Source organism: Sciurus vulgaris (genome assembly GCF_902686455.1).
Source record: "Sciurus vulgaris genome assembly, chromosome: 15".
In the NCBI taxonomy this organism is placed as follows: Eukaryota; Metazoa; Chordata; class Mammalia; order Rodentia; family Sciuridae; genus Sciurus; species Sciurus vulgaris.
The window spans coordinates 83,366,838-83,388,342 of NC_136476.1; the positions used below are offsets into that span (position 1 = coordinate 83,366,838).

The 21,505-nt window shown below is 56.2% G+C and overlaps 2 protein-coding genes across 2 annotated transcripts in view; both read right to left on the bottom strand.

The window, feature by feature from the left end:
• Positions 1 to 1,907: 1,907 nt before the first annotated feature.
• Positions 1,908 to 6,185, bottom strand: DPM2 (dolichyl-phosphate mannosyltransferase subunit 2, regulatory). The gene is made up of 4 exons (XM_079113887.1): positions 4,546 to 6,185; positions 4,163 to 4,252; positions 3,290 to 3,392; positions 1,908 to 2,594 (listed from the first exon to the last, which is right to left on the bottom strand). The coding sequence occupies exons 1-4, from the start codon at positions 4,846 to 4,848 to the stop codon at positions 2,536 to 2,538; spliced, it is 555 nt and encodes a 184-aa protein (XP_078970013.1). The 5' UTR covers positions 4,849 to 6,185; the 3' UTR covers positions 1,908 to 2,535.
• A 298-nt stretch (positions 6,186 to 6,483) lies between these two features.
• The window catches only part of EEIG1 (estrogen-induced osteoclastogenesis regulator 1), a 31,810-nt gene continuing 16,788 nt past the window's right edge, over positions 6,484 to 21,505 (bottom strand). Inside the window, exons 2-11 of the mRNA XM_079113886.1 lie at positions 18,036 to 18,156; positions 17,806 to 17,835; positions 15,270 to 15,386; positions 13,233 to 13,279; positions 12,918 to 13,075; positions 11,275 to 11,379; positions 10,998 to 11,193; positions 10,434 to 10,555; positions 10,273 to 10,342; positions 6,484 to 9,067 (exon numbers count right to left, since the gene is read on the bottom strand). Of these exons, the coding sequence (XP_078970012.1) occupies positions 9,022 to 9,067; positions 10,273 to 10,342; positions 10,434 to 10,555; positions 10,998 to 11,193; positions 11,275 to 11,379; positions 12,918 to 13,075; positions 13,233 to 13,279; positions 15,270 to 15,386; positions 17,806 to 17,835; positions 18,036 to 18,156 (1,012 nt within the window). The 3' untranslated portion in view covers positions 6,484 to 9,021. The remainder of the gene's footprint in view (positions 9,068 to 10,272; positions 10,343 to 10,433; positions 10,556 to 10,997; positions 11,194 to 11,274; positions 11,380 to 12,917; positions 13,076 to 13,232; positions 13,280 to 15,269; positions 15,387 to 17,805; positions 17,836 to 18,035; positions 18,157 to 21,505) is intronic.

Below are 21,505 nucleotides of genomic sequence, written 5' to 3' on the forward strand. Positions count from 1 at the left end.
ACCCACACAGGAACCACATGGGCCTCATTTCCTGGTCAGTGCCCAGCAGACACGGGTGACTGGTGAGCATATGTTGGACTGGTGTGGATAGGGGGTGCAAAGGGTCTCAACAAGTCCTGGGAAGTGAAAGGCCAGAGTGATGGATGTGATTAGAGAAAGCCATTGGCCATGTGGGGCTCACTGGCGAGGTGTGACAGTGGTCGTGAGGAACCCGAGGAGCATGGCAAGTCAGGGTGACCGTGAGAGACGCTCAGATAGGCATTTCTGGAAGGACATTGGTGCTGTGTACACATGCTCCAACAAAAAACGTGGAAAGGGGAAAAAGAAAAAAGAGAGGACACTGGTTATCCTGCATGATCAGGTTGGAGCGGCAGGGGAGAGCGGCCAGGAGACGTCCCTGACTTTGGCAGAAGATGGCACCTCGGCACCGAAATGTGGCTGACTGGGGTGAGATTAGGGGAGGGGGAACTGGCAGAGGCTGGGGTTGTGTGGATGTTGGGGAGGAAAGCTGGGGTTGGGGACATAGAACATCAGCCATGAGAGGGGACAGGACAGGAAGGAAGCCAGATTTGGGGGAAGCCTGAGAATTCAGATGATGATAGGATGAATCTGAGGTGCCAGCACAACCTCCAACGGACAGCTGGGGACTGTGTAATGAATGCATTAGGGCTCAAAGGAGAAAGCAGGCAGAGGCACCCCTTATTCACACGGGTCCAACGTATACTCGTCGGACACCAGCTTCTGCTGGCACTGACTGGGAAGCAAGGCCAGGTGGTTCCTCCACTGAGTGGCACTCCCCCGTAGGGGGCAATGGAATAAGTCAAAAAGTGAACCAGGCAATCTCACAGTGCTAAGGGCGATGCAGGAAATCAAGGTGACATGCTCAAGAGTGTGGGAGGGGCGCTGAGAGTCCTGCAAGGTGACAAGAAGGAAGGTGACATCGCCCAGGGAGGGAGTGGGGATAGAAGGCCTGCACCCCAACCCTGAAGAGCCCAGCATCTCACAGCAGCAGAGGAGCAGGAGTGACAGACATCAGGTAGAACAGTCATCACAGATACCAAAATTGTCTGAAAGATGTCACAAGCCTAAGGCAACATAAGTGTCCTTTGAATTGAAAAAGCAGACATCACTGGTAGCTTGGTGATAGTCTTCCTAGAGCGGTGGGGACAGAGGCCAAGTGTATCCTACGGTCAGGTAAGAAGCCAGAGGGGGATGTACCCAAGGGGAATTGCTGGGCTGGCGGAGGGTCCTGTGAGTGGGAGCCTGGAGCATGGTCAGGAATACTGGGAGGAGCCAGTTGGGACGCAGACATAGTTCCCAGGAGAGGGGACCATTAATGACCGGAGACTTCTACTATAGCAGTGGAGAGACAGGACCCAAAGCCCAGCAGGCCTGGCCTGAGCAGCTGGATGGGTCCCTTCTCTCTGTGACAGGTGAGCATCCAAGGTTTGAGGGATGGAGGGTTTCCCTAGGCACCTCTGGGAGAGCTGAGGCCCAGAGGGGGCCTGGTGGGACTGCTGGCCAGGCTGAAGCCCCTGCCAGCTCATTCAACGTACACCCAGTGCAAGTGGCCCTACTCAGCGACAGAGGCGGGCTGTTGGACGCAGGAGATGGACCAGACCGCGGCTTTTAGGGGAGTGTTCCAAGGGTCCCTAAAATATTAAGCCATATTAACTTATTCCAGGGGCATGCCTCTGCCTGCTCCCCAGCTGTGAACTCTAACCAGTCTGAACTACATCTGTCTCAGTTCCTGCTTTGGCCATAACCAGCATAGGGACAGTGTAGAGGGGCATCTGGGTGCCTTCACTGTACAGACCAGGGTCTCCTGACCAGAGACCAACGTAGGACCAGCTCCAAGCCCCTCCAATCCCGCTCCCCTGGTCAAGGATGACAGAGAGACAAACATACCATCAACATTTATTGTTAAATTCTCCTAAACAGGCCAGTCCTGGGTCAGGGGCCTGTGCCTCCAAGAGGAATAGCCTGGGGGCCTGGGGTGGCTGCCTTAATGTGTTTCAGTGGCCCTGGGGTCTTCAGGTTTTCCCCAGGGCTTTCCAGGTCCAGATGTCCTTGTGGGGTTTGGGCTGGGTCTGACTCAGAAGAGCTGCCTTCGAGGTGCAGCAGTACTTGTGGGGACACACCGAGAGGCCATGTGCTTCCTCAGACTCTGCTAAGTCCATCATCATCAGCATGTCACTGGAGGGAAACTGAGGCAAGAAGGTGGAACCCAGAGGAAAAAGTGACAGTGAGTCTGACAGTGAGCTGAGCAGGACCAGCACTGTTCAGGCCGAGCCAGAAGGGAATAAAAGGGAAGCTTCCAGGTCTTTTTACTTCCTGGTGTCTGGAAGAATGACCAGAGAGGAGGGGACTTTGGTCTGTCAGGGGTGAGTCCTGAGTAGCCCCTTCCCGGAAGAAGGCTGCACAGCAGCCAGGTTGGAGGGGCTGCCATGCCTGGACTGTCCTACAGGTTGACCCTTGGTCCCTGCCCTGGAGGGGACGAAGAGAGGTGCCAGATGCCTCATCCCTGTTGGGTCTTCACTGAGCCTTCTTGGTCACCCTCTGCTTCTTCAGCATAATATAGGTGATGAATAATCCTGGAATATACAGACCGGAAAGACCAGATAAGATCTGTGCTCCCGAGTGCTGGAGGCCAGGGTAGGGTGAATGACCACATGCAGTCATACACCTACCCAACCACCCCCAGGCCAGCTGCTCATCTGTCTTCTTGTTTATCAAACCACAAATCTACTCATCCATTCAACAATCACGGTGAGTGCCTGCCACAGGCAAGATGCTAGCTACATTTAGTGCTTCAGATTCCATGGCAAACAAGTCCATCTGTCTACTCCTCTACTCAGGCACCTGCCCTTCTACCTACCTGCCCACCACCCGCCCACTCATCGACACCATCATCCAGTCAGCACTGCCTGAGCTTGTGCTGAGGACACAGTAATGAAGAAGACACAGTTCCTTTCCCTGGGAAGCCATGAGAGCTAAAGAGATGCAGGATCTATGAGCCAGGGCCACAAGAGGGCGGGAACTGACTGAGGTGTGAGCTGAGTGATGATGGGGGTGCGGAAAGAAAAAGGGGGACATGCCATTAGTCTCGAGAGCGTGAGGCACTGGGAAGACTAGAGAAGTTGCTGGTGGTCTAGAAGGATAAACAGGAAAACCCCAGGGAGAGCTGGGATCCAGGATGATAATTACCAAAGTGTGGAAGCATGCTAAGTGTGGGAGAGGGTGGTGGCAAAGGGTGTCACCTTTCCCAGGGTTGGGGCTAATGACTTACCCACACACAGGAGCAGCAAGAGGCCTGCGGCAAGGGGGATGGCAACGGCGTACGCTCGAGGCAGGAAGAACTTGTGGATGACATGCTCACTGTCGATGAATGGCTGGCATGGAGGGTAAAGCTCTGGTGAGCGCTGCTCGCCCTGCCCAGCAACCAAGCCCAAACATCACACCTCCTCCCTCTAAGGGTCTGACCCTTTAGAGCACTGGACAGCATTTGCTTCTGTTTAAGATGATAGCCTTCGGGGTGTTACAGTTTCCTTCCTGTTTATTTAAAAGTTGTTTGCTGAGCACTTGCTAAGTGCCTGCACTAGGTTAATGCTGGGCACCCAGCAATAAACAGAAGACAAAGGACCTGCCCTAAGCCAGCCTAGCAGCAGGCCTCACAAGAAATTTCCAATCTGGGCTCCCAGGTCATCTTTACTAACATTTTTTTCTTTACAGATATCAAGTTCTGAAAGAGTCTGTCTGGCAAACACACTGCACTTCTTAAGCAGACTTTCCCATAGGAAAACAAAATAAAACAATCCCCCTAACCCCAGCTAAAGTCCTCATAAAATCTATGGTTGCTTAACATGCCCAGTAGCCAAAGCAAAGCAAACCCAGATCAGGGGTTTACAGTGTTGTGCAACTTTCCAAGTGTAGCGAGATGCAAACTTGGGCCAAACCTTTCACTCTGAGCCTCAGCTTCATCACATATAAAATGCAGGCACGACCAGCATCTTCTTAGGGCTTTCTGGAGACTTCATGAAGTAAGGCAAATAAAGCACCCACATAGCACCTGCACATGGCAGCTGCTTAAACGGTGCAAGGGATCGACTTCAAGATCCAGGGAGGGGGGAAGGTGAGCCGAGGGCGGAAGAGGCAGACATACCAAGAGGATCACCCAGGCGGTATAGTAGGTGAAGATGATCAGGCTAACAGCGACGAGGCCGAGTCCCACCACCTGGTCTGTCCCTGTGGCCTGGAGAAAAGGGAGGGCTTAGCAGACGAAGCGACAATCCATTAGGTGCACTAATGGAAGGGGCATTGCAGCCAATTTACGCTCTAAACTTCCCACTCATTCAACAGCTGTACAGAGGAACGAATTCCGCATCCATCTATAGGCGGGAGCGCCAGACTTCAGTGTTTTCGCCCACACACGGGCCGGGAAGAGAGCAATCCCGGCTAGGGGTGCCCAAACCCCGGCTCCCCAGCAACCCCCGGTCCTCACCCCCCGACGCCACCGACCCCAAAAGCACCTGGCCGCAGCCTCACCATTTCCCCCACGCTCTGCCACCTGCGCAGCCGCCCACATCCGGTTCCGGATCCGGGCCTTTCCCGCTCTGGGCCGCGGAGCACGCTGGGAGTCGTGGTCCCTAGCACAGCCCAGGCCCACGTTTCCTGTGACCGGCAGGCGCCGCCTCCCTTTGCATGTCGGGAAATGTAGTTTCGGAAGGGCATTGTAACGCGGGTTGCTTCCCGAATCTCCCTAGGGAGTGGAACCGAACCAGGAGCCCACACTGCCTTGGTGATCACACTTCTGTGAGACCCGCCTCCACAAAGTCCGTCTGTAAACATCCCATAGTCCCAAAGCCAGAGCTGGAAGGGGCTTCGGGGTGGGAAGTCCCGTCTTCAAGGTGGTTTTGAAGTGAGGCTCAAAGAGATTTTAATCGCAGTGGGCGATGAAAGCGATACCAGAACCTGGGGACCCAACTTCCTGATTCCGAGGCTCTAATTCGCCTGGTTAGGGAAAGAGTGCAGAGTGCTCACTGGCCTGAACCCGCGGATATGGTGAGGATTTTTTTTTTCTTGTTTTCAGTGTGGGAACTGAAGCTAAGATCACTCTACCCTGAGCTACATCCCCAGCCCTTTTTGTTTCTTATTTTGGTAGAGGGTCCCACTAAATTGCCAAGGTTGGCCTCAAACTAACAATCCTCCTGCCTTGGTCTCCTGAATATCTAGGATTTCGATTTCAGTTAGCAGAGGGGGACGCCTACCCCCCATTACCTGGCTTTCCTGGCCACCTTCCAGGTGACTCCTCCCTCCTTCATCAACGAAGACCCAGGCTGTCACAGGTTTCCGACTGTGCCTTGGGCAGATCTATCCTGTCTTGGAGGTGCCTTCCTCTGAGAACGAGGGGAGACTGGGCCTGCCTACAGTGTATGGAGGTGGCTGCTTCTTATCCATCAGGTCTCATCAGATGCCACAGTCCCCAGGAAGCTGCTTTTTTCAGGCAGAGATAAAGGGTCCCTTCTTTGTGCCCCAAGTGTCTCTCTGTCAACACTGCTGCATTTGAATTAGCTGATTATCTCCGTCACCTGTGAATTCACTAAAGGTAGGGTCTGTATCCCCACAGAATGAGGCTTGGCACAGAGTGGGAGATTTGAACTGATCAACCAGCTTCTGCTCTACTTGGGGTTTGGGAGACAGATGAGGTGGGAACCTGGCCTGGCTCACTCCCTGGGGACAGAATTGGTCTTTTGCGGAACTTTAGGCCCATCACTTTTTCAGTTCCTGAGACAACTTTCCTCTTAGGGTTGGACAGGGGAAGGAACTGATAATCAGCCTCTGAGGTTTAAAAGGGCTATGAATGGGGTCAGCCCTGAGGAGTGGAGATAATGCTGTTTTGGGACAGTCAGAGGCCTTCTATCTGGCCTGGCCCAAACCATTAAGCCTTCCTGCCACCTCTGAGCTCACTGAAGGTATGGGGTGAGTTCACCCTTCCCCAGAGCTTGGCTAATCCACTAGGCTCTTCAGTGGCTTGGGACATTCAGGAACAGGGGTGAGGGGCCTGGAGACAAGGCCTGCCAGGGGCTTTAGAAAGGCTGGGAAGAGATGGCTGCCTCCTATAGCTTGGGCTGTACACTCATGTTTTCATTTTGTCTACATTTGCCAACCAAGGAAATAACCAGGGAGTTATTTACCCTCAGGCAGGCTCCTTAGAGGCCACCTGGCCTGTGGAACCCCACTAGGCTCAGGGTCAGAGCTGTCACTAGATGTGAGTCTGGCAACTGCCCTTCTGGGCCTGTTTCCTCCCCAGGAATCTGCAGTAACAAGGTGGTGGTGGCTGATTGTCCTCAGGTCTTAAAGGATCTGCTTATCTAGGCCTTCCCCACCCACGGACTTTTACTTACACATCCAGCTTCCTTCTGATGTTGTCTTTGACCCCAAAGTCAATATGGCAAATAGCAACAATAAAACAAAACAGCAAAATAAACAAAAAATGCAATATTTAATCCCCCCAAAACCAAGACACTGACACGAGGCTGATTTCCCCTTACAATGTTATTTTCTATGACAGAAGCTGGGACAGAGATACAAACAGCCCACAGAACAGGGAGCAGTGGTGGCAACATTGTTAGAAAGGAGGATTAAAATCAAGAGACAACAAACAACCCATGATGCCCCTCTTCCATCTCCTCCCTAGAGATAGGAAACAGGGACAGTCTCCATCCTGGCAGATCATCGGTGGGGTAACTAGAAAATAAAGAACCCTAAAAATAGCATAGACCTTTATTTTCTTTAAATCTCCTGGTAAAAACGTTAAACTGTCTTTCAAGAAGATTCCAGACTGGCATTGCACAGATCAATTCCTTTCCAAAAATATCTCTTAATATATTCTTTCTCTCTATATATAGAATTTGAAGTCCAGGCACTGTGGGTACCTGGTGGGAATTCACTGAGCTTGAGGGGACCTGAGGTCTGAAGAAATGGCTCTCATGTGGGGATGAGGCCCTCCTCTAGGCCTCTGGCTCTAGCCAGCCTTCATTTGGTTGTGGTTAAATTCTCAGCCCTGTTACCCTGGCCCAGGGCCTGGCCTGGGAGGAAGTGGCAGGCTGTCTTCTGGGGTGACCATCCAGCGCAAACCTTAGGTTGAGGGGGGCTGCAGCTCCTGGTTTGGCAGTCTTCCCCACAGCATCAAATCTAGCTGCTATGTGCCTAAAGCCCCAGAACTCTGAATCAGAACCAAATTAGACCCTGACTGCACCTCCCCTGGGCTGGGTGAGGTCAGACACAGTTTCCCCATGTTCTAGGGGTCACCTCATCTGAGAGAGCTTCCTTTTAAAGTGCCAGGTCTCTGCCAGGTAGAAAAGACTCCAATGAACACAGTCTTCTCCAACCAGAGCCCATGCTCTGTCACCCTGACAAGCACCTTCTAACATTCAGTTTCTAAAGAGTTATTAGGTGACTGAGACAATGACGACAAAAACCCCGGAAATGTTCTGGTCCCCATGCCAGGATGCTCCAAACCCCCACTTTAGGTAGCTGGGGCAGCCGGGGACTGGGCAAGGAACCCTCCCACCTGGGGAGGACACCTACACTCTGCCCAGAGAGAACCAGCACCCTGGCTCCAGCCCCACCGCTTCCACAGCCCTGCTGGGATCCAGCCAGCAGGTGGGGGCAGAGAAGAGGCACCTCCCCTCAACGGGGGAGGAGGAAACATCGAACTAAGAACTAAAATAAAAAGAGAAAAAAGAAAAAAGAAGGAAAAACCCTATAGGGCTAAGTAAACACCAGCCCGCTGGGTTTATAAAAAATGAGAGAACCTTAGGGGGCAGAGAAGTCTGTCCAGGGCCTGGCTGGCAGCCAGAACCTCCTTCAAGCAAATACAAGGACCACGGGCCAAAGTGCTGAGAGCAGGGGCTTTAGCAAGGGCAGGGCGGGGGCAGGGCCAGTCTGCTCCCCACTAGGAAAGCAGGCCCCTGAGGGACCCTACCTCTCCTGAACCCCGAGGTGGGGAATGCTTACAGAGGAGGGCCGAGACCTGTCTGGCAGGGAGCCAGCTCCAGCCAGTCAGGTCCCAGCCCACTCGCCTCTCCAGCATGGCACCAGCCTGGGCCAGCTGACCTGAGGGCAGAGACAGGGGACTCTGCTTGCCCAGCCCTGCTGGGCCCTAGTCCTTCCTGCAGGAAAGCCAGTTGCTCAGGATCCAGCCCTGGGCAGAGGGTACCGTAAGCTCAGGCCTGAGCTGGGCTAGGGAGAGCAGAGGCAGAGCCACGTTCCAGCCGGGCTGCTTGACCAAGGCCTCTGACCACACAGCAGCAGCACCCAGGAGTCCTTGGGAAGGTGGTAGGGGACGGGGAAGGGGCCTGATGGACTGTGCATGTGCAAAGTGCAGGCTGCCAGGGCAGCGGAACATCACCGGGGGCGGGGGTCTCATCTGGAGTGTGGGTGGGGTCTGAGGTCTTGGCTCCCAGGAAGAGGCCGCCAGCGGTTCCCCCAGGACACAGGGAAGGGACAGTTGAAGTACTAAGCAGTGGGTCACAGGTGGCAGGATTCTGGGAATGGTCTGGTCCCCCGAGGACATGGAGGCAATGGAGCAAGGCCTTTGGGGGCCTGGCCAAAGCTGGTGCTCCTGAAGTGAGTCACAGGGGGAGAAGCCCCTCTGCTATAAGCACCCCCACATGTTGACCAGCTGCTGCGCATCCGTGGCTGGGGGCCAGGTCAGTCTCTGGCAGGGACAATCTTGACCCTCTCTGTCTTTACCCCTGCAGCCTGGGCCCACTTGTCCTGCCCTCTAGTGGTTCAGAGAATATTCACAGTGGTGCCCAGGCCCTCATGGGCTGGGAGGGTCCCCACATGGATGGGAGGACAATGGAATTATGCTTTGGGAACAGGAGTGGGCTAGAGTACATGGACGAGGCACAGAGGAGGTGTGGCGCGGATCCGAAGGGGAAGGTTCCTCATGGAATGATGTGGGTCTGGATAACCAAGAAGGCAGGGCCATTCTCCAGTTGGCACACCTGTTCCTCAATGGCTTTCGATCACGACTGGCTCGAAGACCCCAGAGGAGACCCTGCAGGGGAGAGAGATGGGCATTGTCTCTTCGATGCTGCAGTTATGAGGACTCCCTGGGGGAGGCTTCAGAAGCAGGCAGTCCTGAGCTATAGAGGGGCTGAAATTGAGGCTCAGCAATGTGATCACTTGGCCAGGGTGACAGAGATGCTAAGTAGCAGAGTCCGCAGAGGCCCAGAGAGATGGCACGAGCTGTGCCCAAGCCTCTCCAGGCACCAGCCACTCATGATCCCTGGTGTGCTGCCCCCATCCCCACAGTAACCCTGGCTCATTTGAAAGATAGAGAAACCAAGGTCAGAGGATGGTGGAGCCATGGGGAGGGACCTGACCTCTTCCCCGCTGTGGCTAGACCACCAACGGCGTCATGGACGTTTGGGGCACAGCATGCCACCCTGCCATAAACTTCCCCCAAACCCAATTCCTCAATTTCAGAGGGAGCTGGGGAGAGGTGTTTACAGGCTTCCAAGGAATCCCCATTTTCTCGCCCATCCTACGCTGGTCAATTCAGGAGGCCTGCTGGGAAATGGTGACTGTGCTTCTAAGCTTAGGCCAGCAGGGGTCAGCAGAGCAACACAACAGGGCAGGTCCTGGGCCCTGGCGGCCCAGCTGTCTCTTCTGCTCTGGACCCAGACCTTAACTGGGCACTCTTCTCCCTGGGGCACCAGAAAGAGCCTTCGGCACATCCCACATGCAGGATGCTCAGTGAGCCGGGTGGGAGCCAGGTGTGAGTGGGCACGTGCTTTGAGCAGAAGCCTCTGCGACCACAGGGTTCCAGCACAAGTCTGACCCTGCCATCCCTTGTCTGTGAATGTCACTGCTGCTCCTGGCTGCATCCCTGGCACCGAGCTCAGGGTCTGATATGTACTTGTGCTCAGTAAATAAATGAGTCATCGCCAACACTGTTTTAGAGGTTCCTAGATTGAGGAGGAGGGGGAAAGAAAAGTAGGGTCCAAAATAAACATGTATTAAGCCCCTGCTGTGTGCCAAACCCTGCACTAGACCTTTTCCCTGGTGACCCCACCAGTGCGAGTGTCCTTCAGGTTTTCACAGAGGAACAGGGGAAACAGGCTCAGGAATATGTGACTGGCCCAAAGTCACACTGTGGTGATGAGTGGCATTTAAAACCAGGTCAGGAGGCTGCAGACTGCTCTCACCACCATGCCCCATGGCTGCCTGGCAACCCCACCCCTGCCCCTTTGCCCCTACCTGTTGGCCAGCTGGATGCCACTCAGAGTGGTGGAGCCATCGCGGCTCACAAACAGCCGGAGGTTGCTGTCTGTGGGGACATGGAGGACGGAGGTTGAGTGGAGGGCGGGGACGCTCCAGAGCAGGAGCATCGCCCAGCTCCCTCGGGCGGGCAGGCTCACCCTCAGTGTTGCTGCCATCTGTGAAGTCTTGGCTCTGCATGATCTTCTCCACAATGGTGTCCGCATCAATCCGCGTGTCGTCCACCCACGTTGGGTGGCTTTCCACCGAGTCCTTCTTCCGCCTGGGAGGGAAAGGGACAGTCACATCAGTCAGGGTGGCAACAAGACACCTGGAATGTTCCAGCTGCATTCTATGTCGCATTTCATTTAACCCTCACACCAACCCAGGGTGCAGGTGCTGTCATCACCTGCTTTGACAGATGAGGAGCAAGTGGCCTACTCCAGGTCACGTAGCATGTATGTGGAAGAGCTAAGGTTCAACTCAGGGCACAGAGTCTGCTGGGCCCACAGACCATGCTCCTGACCAAGAAGCAGAACCACCAACATTAACTATGCATGTGTGGCTCGCAGGCCCCGGGCTATGCCCCTCATGACCGTCAGCAGTTAACCATCACCATCCAACCCTCTCAAGTGGGGGCCCTGCTGTCCCTGTGTAACAGGTGAAGAAAAGGTCGGGGCAGTAGTGGGGTCTGTCCTTCCAGGAGCACAAGTAGCAGGACTCACCGAAATGAGCGGTCTGATAGATGCAGAGGCCGGGGAGGCCGTGGTGGCTTTTCGGGAGGCCGATGCTCCCGCTCACCACCCTCTGGGCCCTCCACGGCTATGCTGAGGCCACCAGAGGCACTACTGCTGGTGGATGTGTTGCGGCGGTGGGTCAAGTCCGAGAGGCTGGAGGAGCAGGAGTGCTCCGTGCTGTAGCCTGGGGGAGACAATACAGGGGGTCATCATAAGGGACCTGGGACGTGGGAAGGCGTGGGAGCAGGGCCAGGCGGCCACTCACCAGAGATCTTGGACTGCTGGCTGGCATAGCTGGAGTTGCGGGAGTGGCCGGAGTGGAACACTTCCTCGGGGCTGGACAGGTTCTGGTCTGGCTCCTCTGGCAGCCCTGCAGGGGAAGTAGACTTACCCAGAGGTGTCCCCACTGCCCTGACACTCAGCCTCCCACGGGGCACACTGTTTCCACACAACAGAGTGGCAATGATGCACAGTCGCCATCTGAACCCAGGTCCCTTCATTCCACAGACAGCTGTTGGGACCTCCTAGTACCAGGCACCCGCCACTGACCAGTGAGGAGGAAGGCGGCCGAACAAAAACCGAGCCGCCATCACTCGTATCTGTAGCGGGTGGGGAAAGCTTCCCAAGGAGACGGCCTGGATGCCGAGATCCCCGGATCACGCACATGAGGAGGCAGCCAGACGGCACCAGGGACAGGGCCTCCCAGAGAGGGGCGGCACAGGCAGAGGCCCTAGGGGCAGAATGCGCTTGGTCTGTGGCGTGGGACAGACTGAACGGGGTGGAGGAGAGCAGGGAGCAGCAGGGGAGCAGGCCAGGTCCAGAAGGCCAGCTCAACTCCCCTATCGCAGCGCGCTCCGGAGGAACCTTCCTGGTGCTCCCCAGCAAGAGACACAGAAGGGGATTTTACTGGGCTTTGAGTACCACCCACCGGCCTCCCCACCAATGTGGAAGGGCTCATCCACTCCCTGCTCCAGGAATAAGCACGCCAGGTCATGAACACTCCAGGCCTGTCAAAGTGCCCCCAAAGTCAGATGGCTCTTTAAGTCTCAAAAGGTTCTCTGTGTATGATAGGAGACCAGCTGCAGGGGCAGATGGGGACTCGAAGTGCACCCAGCCCAGGAGAGGTGTCTCTTCCCCTCTGCATGAGGGCACCTGTGTTGGGGTGGTCAAGATCCCAGACAGCTCTCCCCTCTGGGAACCCCCCGTTCCAGTGCTGGAGAGCAGTGGTGCCAGGCAGCTCCTCCTGCATGCAACCTCCAGGCCATGGCAGGCAAGAGCCCCAGCTCTGCTCTGAGTCTCACCTGCTGCATCTGCAGGAAAACTGGGCCCTTGAGGTCAGAGGGTCCCTCCCACTTCCAGGCTCTGGGGCAGAGCCACCCAAGAAGCATCTGCTGAGCTGCTAGGCCCATGTCCTCTCTAATGACTCTTATGGGAATGCAGTGATTACTAGCAGCCCCACTTCTCAGAGGACACTGTGTAATGGCCAGTCAAGGTCACATGGCAAGCGGGAGGGCAGGAGCACATCATCCTCCAGGCACACTGAGTCCCACACCTGAGGTCACAGTGCAGATGCCACCTCCTCAGGGAGGCCTTCCTAGGGCCACTTAGATCCCAGATGCTGGGCCTGTCTCCACGTTCAGCACATCTGGAGGTGGACGTGCCTGGGTTTCTTATGCTTTGGTTAATGCCCACTTTTCCTGTTGCACTGGAGGGTGGCGGGGCAGGGAGATGCACCCCTCTCAGTGCAGAGCGCTCTGTGCACTAGGGTCCCAGCACAGTGGGCAGCACACTTGGTGCTCAGACACACACCATCTACCACCAACCCCTTCTGCGCCATCTCCCCCAGGGCGCTGCCGAGGTGAAAGCTTGGGTTGTGGGCAGGGGAGGGTGGGAAGGTGGGAAGGGTACCTGAACCCAGGATCGTGGGTCGGGCCTTGGAGGGCCGGGACCCTGTCAGGGAGTTGGTGCTGCTGCCACCGCCGCCGCCGGTCCCACCACCTTTACACGTCAGCTGCAGGGAGGAGTCCTGGCCCGGGATGGAGATGGACTTGGCAGTGGACGGTGGCCTTGGAAGGACAGATGGGTATGACTGGGGTGTCCCCTCTCAGGATCAGATGCAGACAGGGGAGCCCTAGGGCCTGGAGGAAGGAAGGATCCCTGTCCCCTCATCCCCAGTGCCCAGGATCGAGGTCCCACCCCTGCTGCAGCCAGGTCAGCACTCACGTCTTGAAGCAGGGGTCTCCAGAGAGCAGGAACATACCGATGGTGACCTATGGGAAGAGGGCAGGAGTCAGCATGCTGCCCAGCAGCCTCCCGCTCCCCCTGCACAGCTGGGGCTCTGGCAAAGCACCTGACCACTCTGAGCTCCCATTTCCTGCAGCGGCTGGAGCAGGTGCTGAGGCCTGCCTGGGGGCATGGGCAGATGAAGCACATGGGTCTGCTCAGCTGGGCACCACGGAGTATGCACGTCGGCGCCTCTTATTTTAAATGACGACTAGCTATTGTGTGCACGTACTAATGTGCAACAAATCCCACCACTGCCTGCAGCTAACGCATCAATAAAAATGAAAAATAAATTGAGACCAGACACTGAGCTCCTCCAGGGCAGGGCCACAGCCCACCACGGCAGAGGGGGAAGAGGGTTCACAGAGCCCCTCATGGGGCTGCAGGACACTCACAGGATCCACCAGGAGGGCAGTGGCTGGGAAAGTTCAATAAAAGTAAAGCATGAAGCCAATTAGGAACTGACCATCCACTTGGGCAAAGACTGGCAATGGCCCAAACCTGGCAGAGTTGAGATTCCAAATCTGGACTGAGATGGAGCAATAGGCAGAGGGTGACAGGGTAGGAAAGAGTTTCTTGGATCCCAAGGCCAACACTGACCTAAGTGCTGACCATGGACTGAGGCTCCCCATGCCCCAAGTACTGGAGATTGAACCCCAAGGACACTACCACTAAGCTACCTTTTCAATTCTTATTTTGAGACAGGGTCTCTCTAAATTGCTGAGGCTGGTCTCAAACTTGTGATCCTCCTATCTCAACCTCCAAATCACCAGGATTACAGGCACATACACCATATGTGTATGCTGGCCCGGGCTTAGAGTTTTAGGGATTATTCCACTTGGCCATGAGAGCAGTCTATAAAGCAGGGGAAAGCCCCAAGTTGTAAAAAAGGAACCAAGATTCAGAGAGGGGAAGTGACTGCCCAAGACCTTGCAGACAGGACATGGGACAGTTGCCCTTGAATCCAAGGCGACTTGATACCCGGCCCTTTGATTGGTCTGGCCCAGGGTACACAGGCTCACTGCTGGGGAGCTGAAAGGCCTGGCCCCCAGCACAGCCAGCCTGGACTCTGGTGCCTCTGGAGCCCCTGCTACCATCTCATGCCAGTTCTGCATGGGGCACAGCTGGCTCCTGCTGGTTTGGCTCTTGGAGGTGGGGTTAGGGTGAACCTGTTTTCTCAATCAGGTAGATAGGTGTGGAGAGGCAGGAAGAGAAGTGTGCTGGTAGTGGACACCCAGACATTTCTGTTCCCAAGAAGCCAAACAGGCAGCTGCCGGAGGGTGGGTGCTGTCCTGGCCATTGGAAACCTGCACATGGAGTGGTCAGAGCAGCCTTCCTGGTGCACACGGGACCAGGACATCAGTTCTACCCCACCCCTATCCACCAGGAGCCAGGCCGCCTTGGGTCAGGTAGGGCAAGCGTGTCTGTGTGTGTTTTGGGGGGGGTGCTGGGGACAGGGCCTCAGGTGCATGGGCAAGCCAGGCCAGCACTGTCCCACCCCAGCCCCTGGGCGATGTTTTCTTTCTTTTGTTTGGAGCTGGGTTGTGGAGTCAAATGGCCATGGGGGTCAAGTGCCAGCTTTCCTGAGACGGGGCAGATGGAACTTGTTTCAACTGCGCTCCTCCTAGGCACACCTGGGGGGCAAGGCAGGAGGCAGCAGACAAGCAGCAGGGAACGGCTTGCGGAACATGCTCACCGAGCACTCACGACTGCTGGGCCCACCCCACCACAGGCGGCGAAACTGGGGTCCCGGCCCCAGGGCCCACCTACGTTCCCAGCGTTTCTTACTGCCTTCCAGGTAAGAACCTGTCCCCCTCCCCTGGTGCTGGGGCCTCGTGCATACCTGGCAGGCACCAGACAACTGAGCTGTGCCCAGCCCCAAGAACCTGCACTTCAGTGATCCTCTGGAGGACTCTGATGGGGAGCAGGTCCACCCCACCCGGGGTGGGATGTAAGAGGCGGCAGGATCCCTGGTACCTTGAGGATGGAGTTGTCCTGGCGGGTGTTCTTCGTGTCATATCCCTCCAGCAGGCAGCAGCGTACCGTGGAGCCCGAGCCTGCAAACTCCGCGAGGTTCAAGTCGGCGAAGCCCAGCTGGGAGGGGAAGAGAAGCATGTGGGAGGCTGCAGAGCGTGGGCATGGGGCGGGCAAACGCACCGGAAGGGTTAACTTGGCGAAGGTGGGGGAGGGGAGGGGCAGGCACAGCCCTGGGCCCACCCCATGGCCCTCAAGAACTGTTTTGTAACTAGCACCCAGGGACTGGGGCCCTGGGTCAGCAGCACTGACGAGGCAAAGCCAGGAGCTCACATCCCTGAGTGGCACAAAGCACCCTTTGTGCCGCGTCCCAGTGTGCACTGAGGCCAGCACGGCTGAGATGAAAGGACATTGTTGTCTGTGACACAGACACATTGTTCCCTGGGAAACAAGGCCGTGCTGTCGTGAGCTGCCAGGAGAGCAGGAGGGGGAGGAAGGGAGGCTCATGGGAACTTGGTAGGGTGGGGTGAAGGGACACCCCATGAGAGGCCTGGGAATGGAGAGAAGGGACCCTCTGCGAGTGGGCAGGATCCCTAGGGAAGAGCCCTGACAGAAGCCAGAGTGAGGGGCTGGTGGGCAGAGTCCAGGGTCCAGACAGGCTGCTCCTCTGACGCAGATGAGGAGCGAGGGGCGGGGAAGGACATGGAGGAAGCACAGGAGGCGTGAGCTGGGTGCGAGACTCATCTGGCGACTGCAGGGGAAGTGAGGTTGAAGTGGGGGTGCAGGGCTTGGGGACTTCAGGGACAACCTAACCTATCAGGGACATTTACTGAACACCAGATGCATGAAAGTTTCTGCTGCAGTGTTTGGGGGCACAGGCTCCAGAATCAGGGAACTGGGTTTGGAGCAGCCCTGCCACCACTGGCTCACAGAGGGACGCACATTTTAAAGATGAGGAGACTAAATTCAGGGACAGAAGTGATTTGATCAGGGACACACGGCTTGACTGGCAGGAACAGCACTGGAACTAGGCCTGATCAGCACCAGGCCCTGGCACCAGCAGCGCTCTGGGCAGGTCCCACCGCAGGGGCAGGGGGCAGTGTGTGCCGTGCTGGGATCCCATCGGCATCTCCAAGATGCTCCTGGTTGTTTGCTGGTGGCTCCTTGCCTAGGAGGGTGGCTGTCCTCACCCAAAAGAAGACATGGGAGGAGATATGTCAACTCTGACAGCTCCTTCCACAGCTGGTTCCAGCTACGCTGATCTCCATGCCAGGGCAGCCCAGGGGTTCTGGAGCTCTGGGAGTGGGGAGTGGGAAAGGCCAGCTGGCTCAGCTCCCCTCAGGTTTCTCACAGGGGGAGAGGAGAGGCGAGGCGAAGGCGTGTCCCCTCCTGCCTAATGGCATAGTCCACACTGCTGCTGCTGGGCTGGCCTCCCAAGAGCCATAGAGGGTAAGCTGGAGCTCCCCACCCAGGAGGGCAAGCACAAAGTCCCCACAGAAAAGGCCTGGGGGCAGAGCAGGCTTATTCAAAGCCAGGGTCGTCCTCTCCCACTGTCCCAGCAGAAGGGCCTTCGCTCCACAAGACTGAGCTGTCTGCAGGTGCTGCAAGAATCCAAAAACAACACACAGATGGCCAGGACTGCGTGGCCAGCACTGGGGACCGGCTTAGTCTGCTGTGACCAGCCCTGCAAAGGGATGCTGCTGCCATTAGAAAAAGTACAGAAATCTGGGATGACAAGAAAAGATGCCCAGGATGCACTGCAAGTAAAAACCCTAAGTTACAGAGTTTGTGTACTTTAAAAATCGTACTGTTCTCGGGCACATGAACGCATGTAGAAGGCACTCATTTTACGTTTCTGTAAATCAAATGTGTGTTTTTACTTACTGTTCAGTATGTAAACTATATCTTTTCTTTCAATTTTTTTTTTCCTTAAAAGGTCTAGGGGTTTAGCTCAGTGGTAGAGCACTTGCTTAGCCAAGTGTGAGGCCCCAGGTTCCATCCCCAGCACCATATAAAAAGAAAAGGTCAGAAAGATCCTGACCACCCCAGTGGTGTGGTGGAAGAGAAGAGGGGATTGCTCCGTGAACTCGCACACTGTGCACTGCCACAGGCAAACCCTGCACTCATATGAGGTGCACAGACTGCCAATGAGGAGAGTACCTAAAAACACCGCATTGCGCTGGGTGCAGTGACACACATCTGTAATCCCAGCAGCTCGGGAGGCCGAGGCAGGAGGATCACAAGTTCACAGCCAGCCTCAGCAGCTCAGTAAGGCCCTAAGCATCTCAGTGAGACCCTGTCTCTAAATAAAATATAAAACTGAGCTGGAGATATGACTTAGTAATCAAGTGCCCTTGGGTTCAATCCCTGGTACCCAAAACTTAAACAAACAAAAAAACATAATCCACTACATTTCATGTAGGGCTGAGTGTCTCCTGTTTGGAGCAGACAGAGGCAAATAGTTCTTCTGGAAGCTTCTCTTAGGCCCCCCAGTGCCACCCCAGCCCATCCCACCAGCCCTTCACACAGTTCCTCTTACCTTAGAATAAGCCTTCCCGCCTTTCAGTTCCTGCACAGGGAGGGAGACAGGAGCAACAGAGTGAACAGGGTGCCCAGGCGCCTCACGTCTCCCCAGATCCCCCCGAATCTGCTGGGGAGGAAGAGAGCAGGCAGCTCTCCGCAGCTTCCCTTTGAGGGGACGTCAGGGAGGGGTCTAAAGCCACAGATGGTGACACGCCCCACAGTCCTGGGCCCAGGAGCCCAGCTCACCTTGCGCACAGACACACGGAAGACGCAAGGGTCTAGCAGGCCTGTGGCTGGGTTGGCACTCATCTTACACACGAAGGTGAACCTCTTCCGCCAGCGCACGCAGTTCTCCTGCACCTCCTCCCTGCAGACCAGGCCAGACAGGGGAGAAAGACAGTTGGCACAGGGCCACGTCTAGGGGACCCTGCTACCAGCAGGAGGGGAAAGAGTTCTCCTGTCTCACTTGGTATCACAAGTGACAGTATTTTCACAAGAATGTGCTGTGTAACCATGGAAACCCAGAAACGTAATGAAAAATGAGGAAAGACGATGGAGCAGAAGGGCTGGAGCCGGAGCCCAGTGGGCCTGCTGACCTGCTCCTGCTCCCAGCAGATCTGCTACCTTGACCTTGGCTGGCTGCTGCACTGCCCTTACCTGTCCCAGCAGCCAGGCTCCCACTGACCACCTCACAGGGCCCTCACATCAGACTTCAGTTTCACCTGGCCAGTAAAGTGCTGAGCTGGACCCTCAGCCTGGTCCTGCCAGGCCCCAGAGCCCCTTCTTCACCATGAATTGCAAAGACTATGGCATCCTAACGCTGACCCTGCAGGCCGCTTCTCACATGCCCAGCACTGTTCAAAAACCTTAAGAGCCGTTGCCGCTGGCGCCTCCTTGGAGTGCAGACAGGTGATCGTGCCAGACTCTCCCAACCACCGTCAGCCACCTCTAGAGGACCCAGGTGCCCTGAGCTGCGACCCCTCCCCAGGCCCACCACTGGCAAGAGCAGAACAGAACTGAACGCAAGCTGCCCGGCACCAGCTGGGGGTTTGGCCGTCCCACCGAGTTCCTCCTAGGCCTGGGAGAACGACCACACAGGCAAACCAGCACCCCTTTATGGAGGAATCAGTGGGCGGGAGCGGCTGAGCCCAGCTGGGCTGGCTGCTGTGGGGGCAGCAGGAGGCCAAGAGCCTGTGTGGCCACATCCCTTCCACCTGGCAGAACCGGTGCTCAGGAAAGGGTGGCCACGGAAGGGTGGGGGCGGCATGAGACCATATCTCGGCTCATCCCACCTAACCGGATGATCGAGCGGACAGCTGAGGAAGTAACCTCTCTGTACCTTGGATGACCTGAGGAGCTGGGTCAACCACCTGTAGGGCCCTGAGGGCAGAGGGTCAGAGCCACAGAGGCAACTCCGAGGCCCTGTGCTTGCTTCTCGGCCGACTCCTCCAGCAGGCTGTGTGCCACCCGCTTCCACAGCTGAGGGCACTGAGGACCGGGGAGAACACTGCTCCCTCCATCCGCGATCACGGGCTGTGACTGACAGGCAGGGCTGCAACCAGGACTTCAGAGGCAGAGCCCTCAGCAGCTCCGCGGCTCACAGGCCCAGAGCCCAGGAGAGCCCGGCAGGCAGGACCTGTGGGCTCGTGGGGCCAGCAATGCCTGCTATGTCCCTGAGACACCCAGCCATGTCCATCTGGAAACTGGCTGGCACTTTCTCAAAGGGTTAAATACGGAGTCACCAGATGACCCAACAATGCCACTCGCAGGTATATAGCAAAAGAAATGAAGCCCATGGCCACAAAACCTTGGGCCTGAGTGGCCACAGCAGCACTAAACACAGTAGCCAAAAAGGGAAAGCAACCCAAACGGCCATCAGTGGGAGAACGGATGACACGTGGTCCATCCACACGATGGAATGTCACTCGGCACTTCACATGCTAGTGTGTCACCCTAGTCATGTGAACGGAGGACAAACGGCGACAGCTAAAGCAGACGGGGGCAGAAGCACAGTCTCATTTACGTGAAGTGGCCAGAAGGGGTAAATCCAAGACAGAATGGAAACTGGGGGTTGCCAGGGCTGGGGGAGTAGGGGAGACAGTTAATGGGCACAGGGTTTCTTGATGGGAGTGCTGAAAAGGTCCTGCAAGTGGCATAGCGATGGCAGCACAGCCTGTGATCCCAGAGACTCGGGAGGCTGAGGCAGAGGGTCCTGAGTTCAAAGCCAGTCTCAGTGACTTAGGGAGCCTATAAACAATTTAGTGAGATCCTGTCTCAAAATAAAAAATAAAAAATAAAAAAGGGCTGGGGTTATGGCTCAGTGCTTAGGCACCTCTGGGTTTAATCCCTGGAACCAAAAAACAAAAACAAACGAACAAAACCCACTGAACCACAGGCTGGGAATAGCATGCCTGAGGCCCTGGGTTCACCCCAGCATGGGAACCAATCCAAACCCCTGGATTCCACACTCTCAATGGGTTATATCTCAATAGAACTGTTCTACCCTGAGAATACACATGGTGGGTTGGATAGAAAAGGGAGCACAGCGCAGGGAAGGTGGGCACTGGGCAGAGGTGCAAGGTGGTGGCTGCTACTTCAGGTGGGTGGCTGGTGATAACCTTTACGGCAGTGATATTTGAGAAGGGCTCACAGTGAGAGAGGATGTGAGAGTGAACAGAAAGTACAAAGGCCCTGAGGTGGAAAAGAGCACAGAAGCTGGTGGGAGGTGAAGAGAGGCCAGTGGGGAGACTGGTAAGGGAGGAAGGTTGACCTCCAGGGTCACAGTGAGGATGCTGGATCTCATTCTGAAAGTGACTATCTTGCCCCCATGGCTTGTGGCTTAGGCAGCAGCTGAGAGCAGACATACGGGAGGCAGGCAGAAGAGCACAGAGAGAACAGAGCAAGACATCAGAGCTCAAGCTTGGAGAGAGAGGAAGGTGGGCGTGGCCCCAGCCGCCCCACCCAGCCGTGGGAGGAGGTGTCAGTTCTGGGCAGGTTTAAACACCCAGGGGAATTACAACTAGTGCCTGGGAACAAAGCTGACTGTGACTGTGGGCTTCCTCCTGTCCCCTCTCAGACACTGCCATGGGGACACCCTGCCAGGTCAGCCTGGGAAAGCCAAGGGAGCCCTCCCAGGCTCAGGTGACAGGAGTGCCCCTCCTGCAGGAAGGTGAGCCTGGGCAGGGCCACAGGATCAGTGCTGGGCCTCTGTCCTGTCTCCATGGGGCTCTGAACAATCACCTATTAGATGCCACCACTCACATGGGAAGAAACTGGCAGCCTCGCCCTGGCCTACCCCAGGGGGTCACAGCAAGGGTGAAATAAAAGCCACAGCAGTGGCCCCTTCCTGGGCCACTTTTCAGATGAGGAAAGGGAGGCTCAATGCTTCACAGCTCACCTAAAGTCCCAGAGCTGTGGCAGCAGAGCCATCTGGACCCCCCATCTGTGCCCAGGGCCTGTGTCTCAGCCCTGCTGCCACAGCTGCCACCAGGACAGCACAGGCTCCCCATCAGACCCAGGGTCCCTCCAAAGGGAGGGAGCTGGCCAGGTCAAGTCTGAAGAAACCTCAGAGACCTGATTCACCCGAACCTTTTATGAAGCACCCATGACATGCCAGTTTCGGCAAGCCCTAGAGACACGGGTAGTGAACAGCAGACGGAAGTCCTGCCTCGAGGGGCTGGTACTCTGGCAGTGGGTAGGAGGCCAATGCACACCCT

Excerpts from the sequence above, each read along its gene's own strand:
- DPM2 (XM_079113887.1), bottom strand. The coding sequence starts at position 4,848 with ATGTTTACAGACGGACTTTGTGGAGGCGGGTCTCACAGAAGTGTGATC. Across the intron at positions 4,253-4,545 it reads GGCAGAGCGTGGGGGAAATG|GCCACAGGGACAGACCAGGT; the intron begins GTGAGGCTGCGG and ends CCTTTTCTCCAG. Across the intron at positions 3,393-4,162 it reads CCGCCTGGGTGATCCTCTTG|CCATTCATCGACAGTGAGCA; the intron begins GTATGTCTGCCT and ends CCTCCATGCCAG.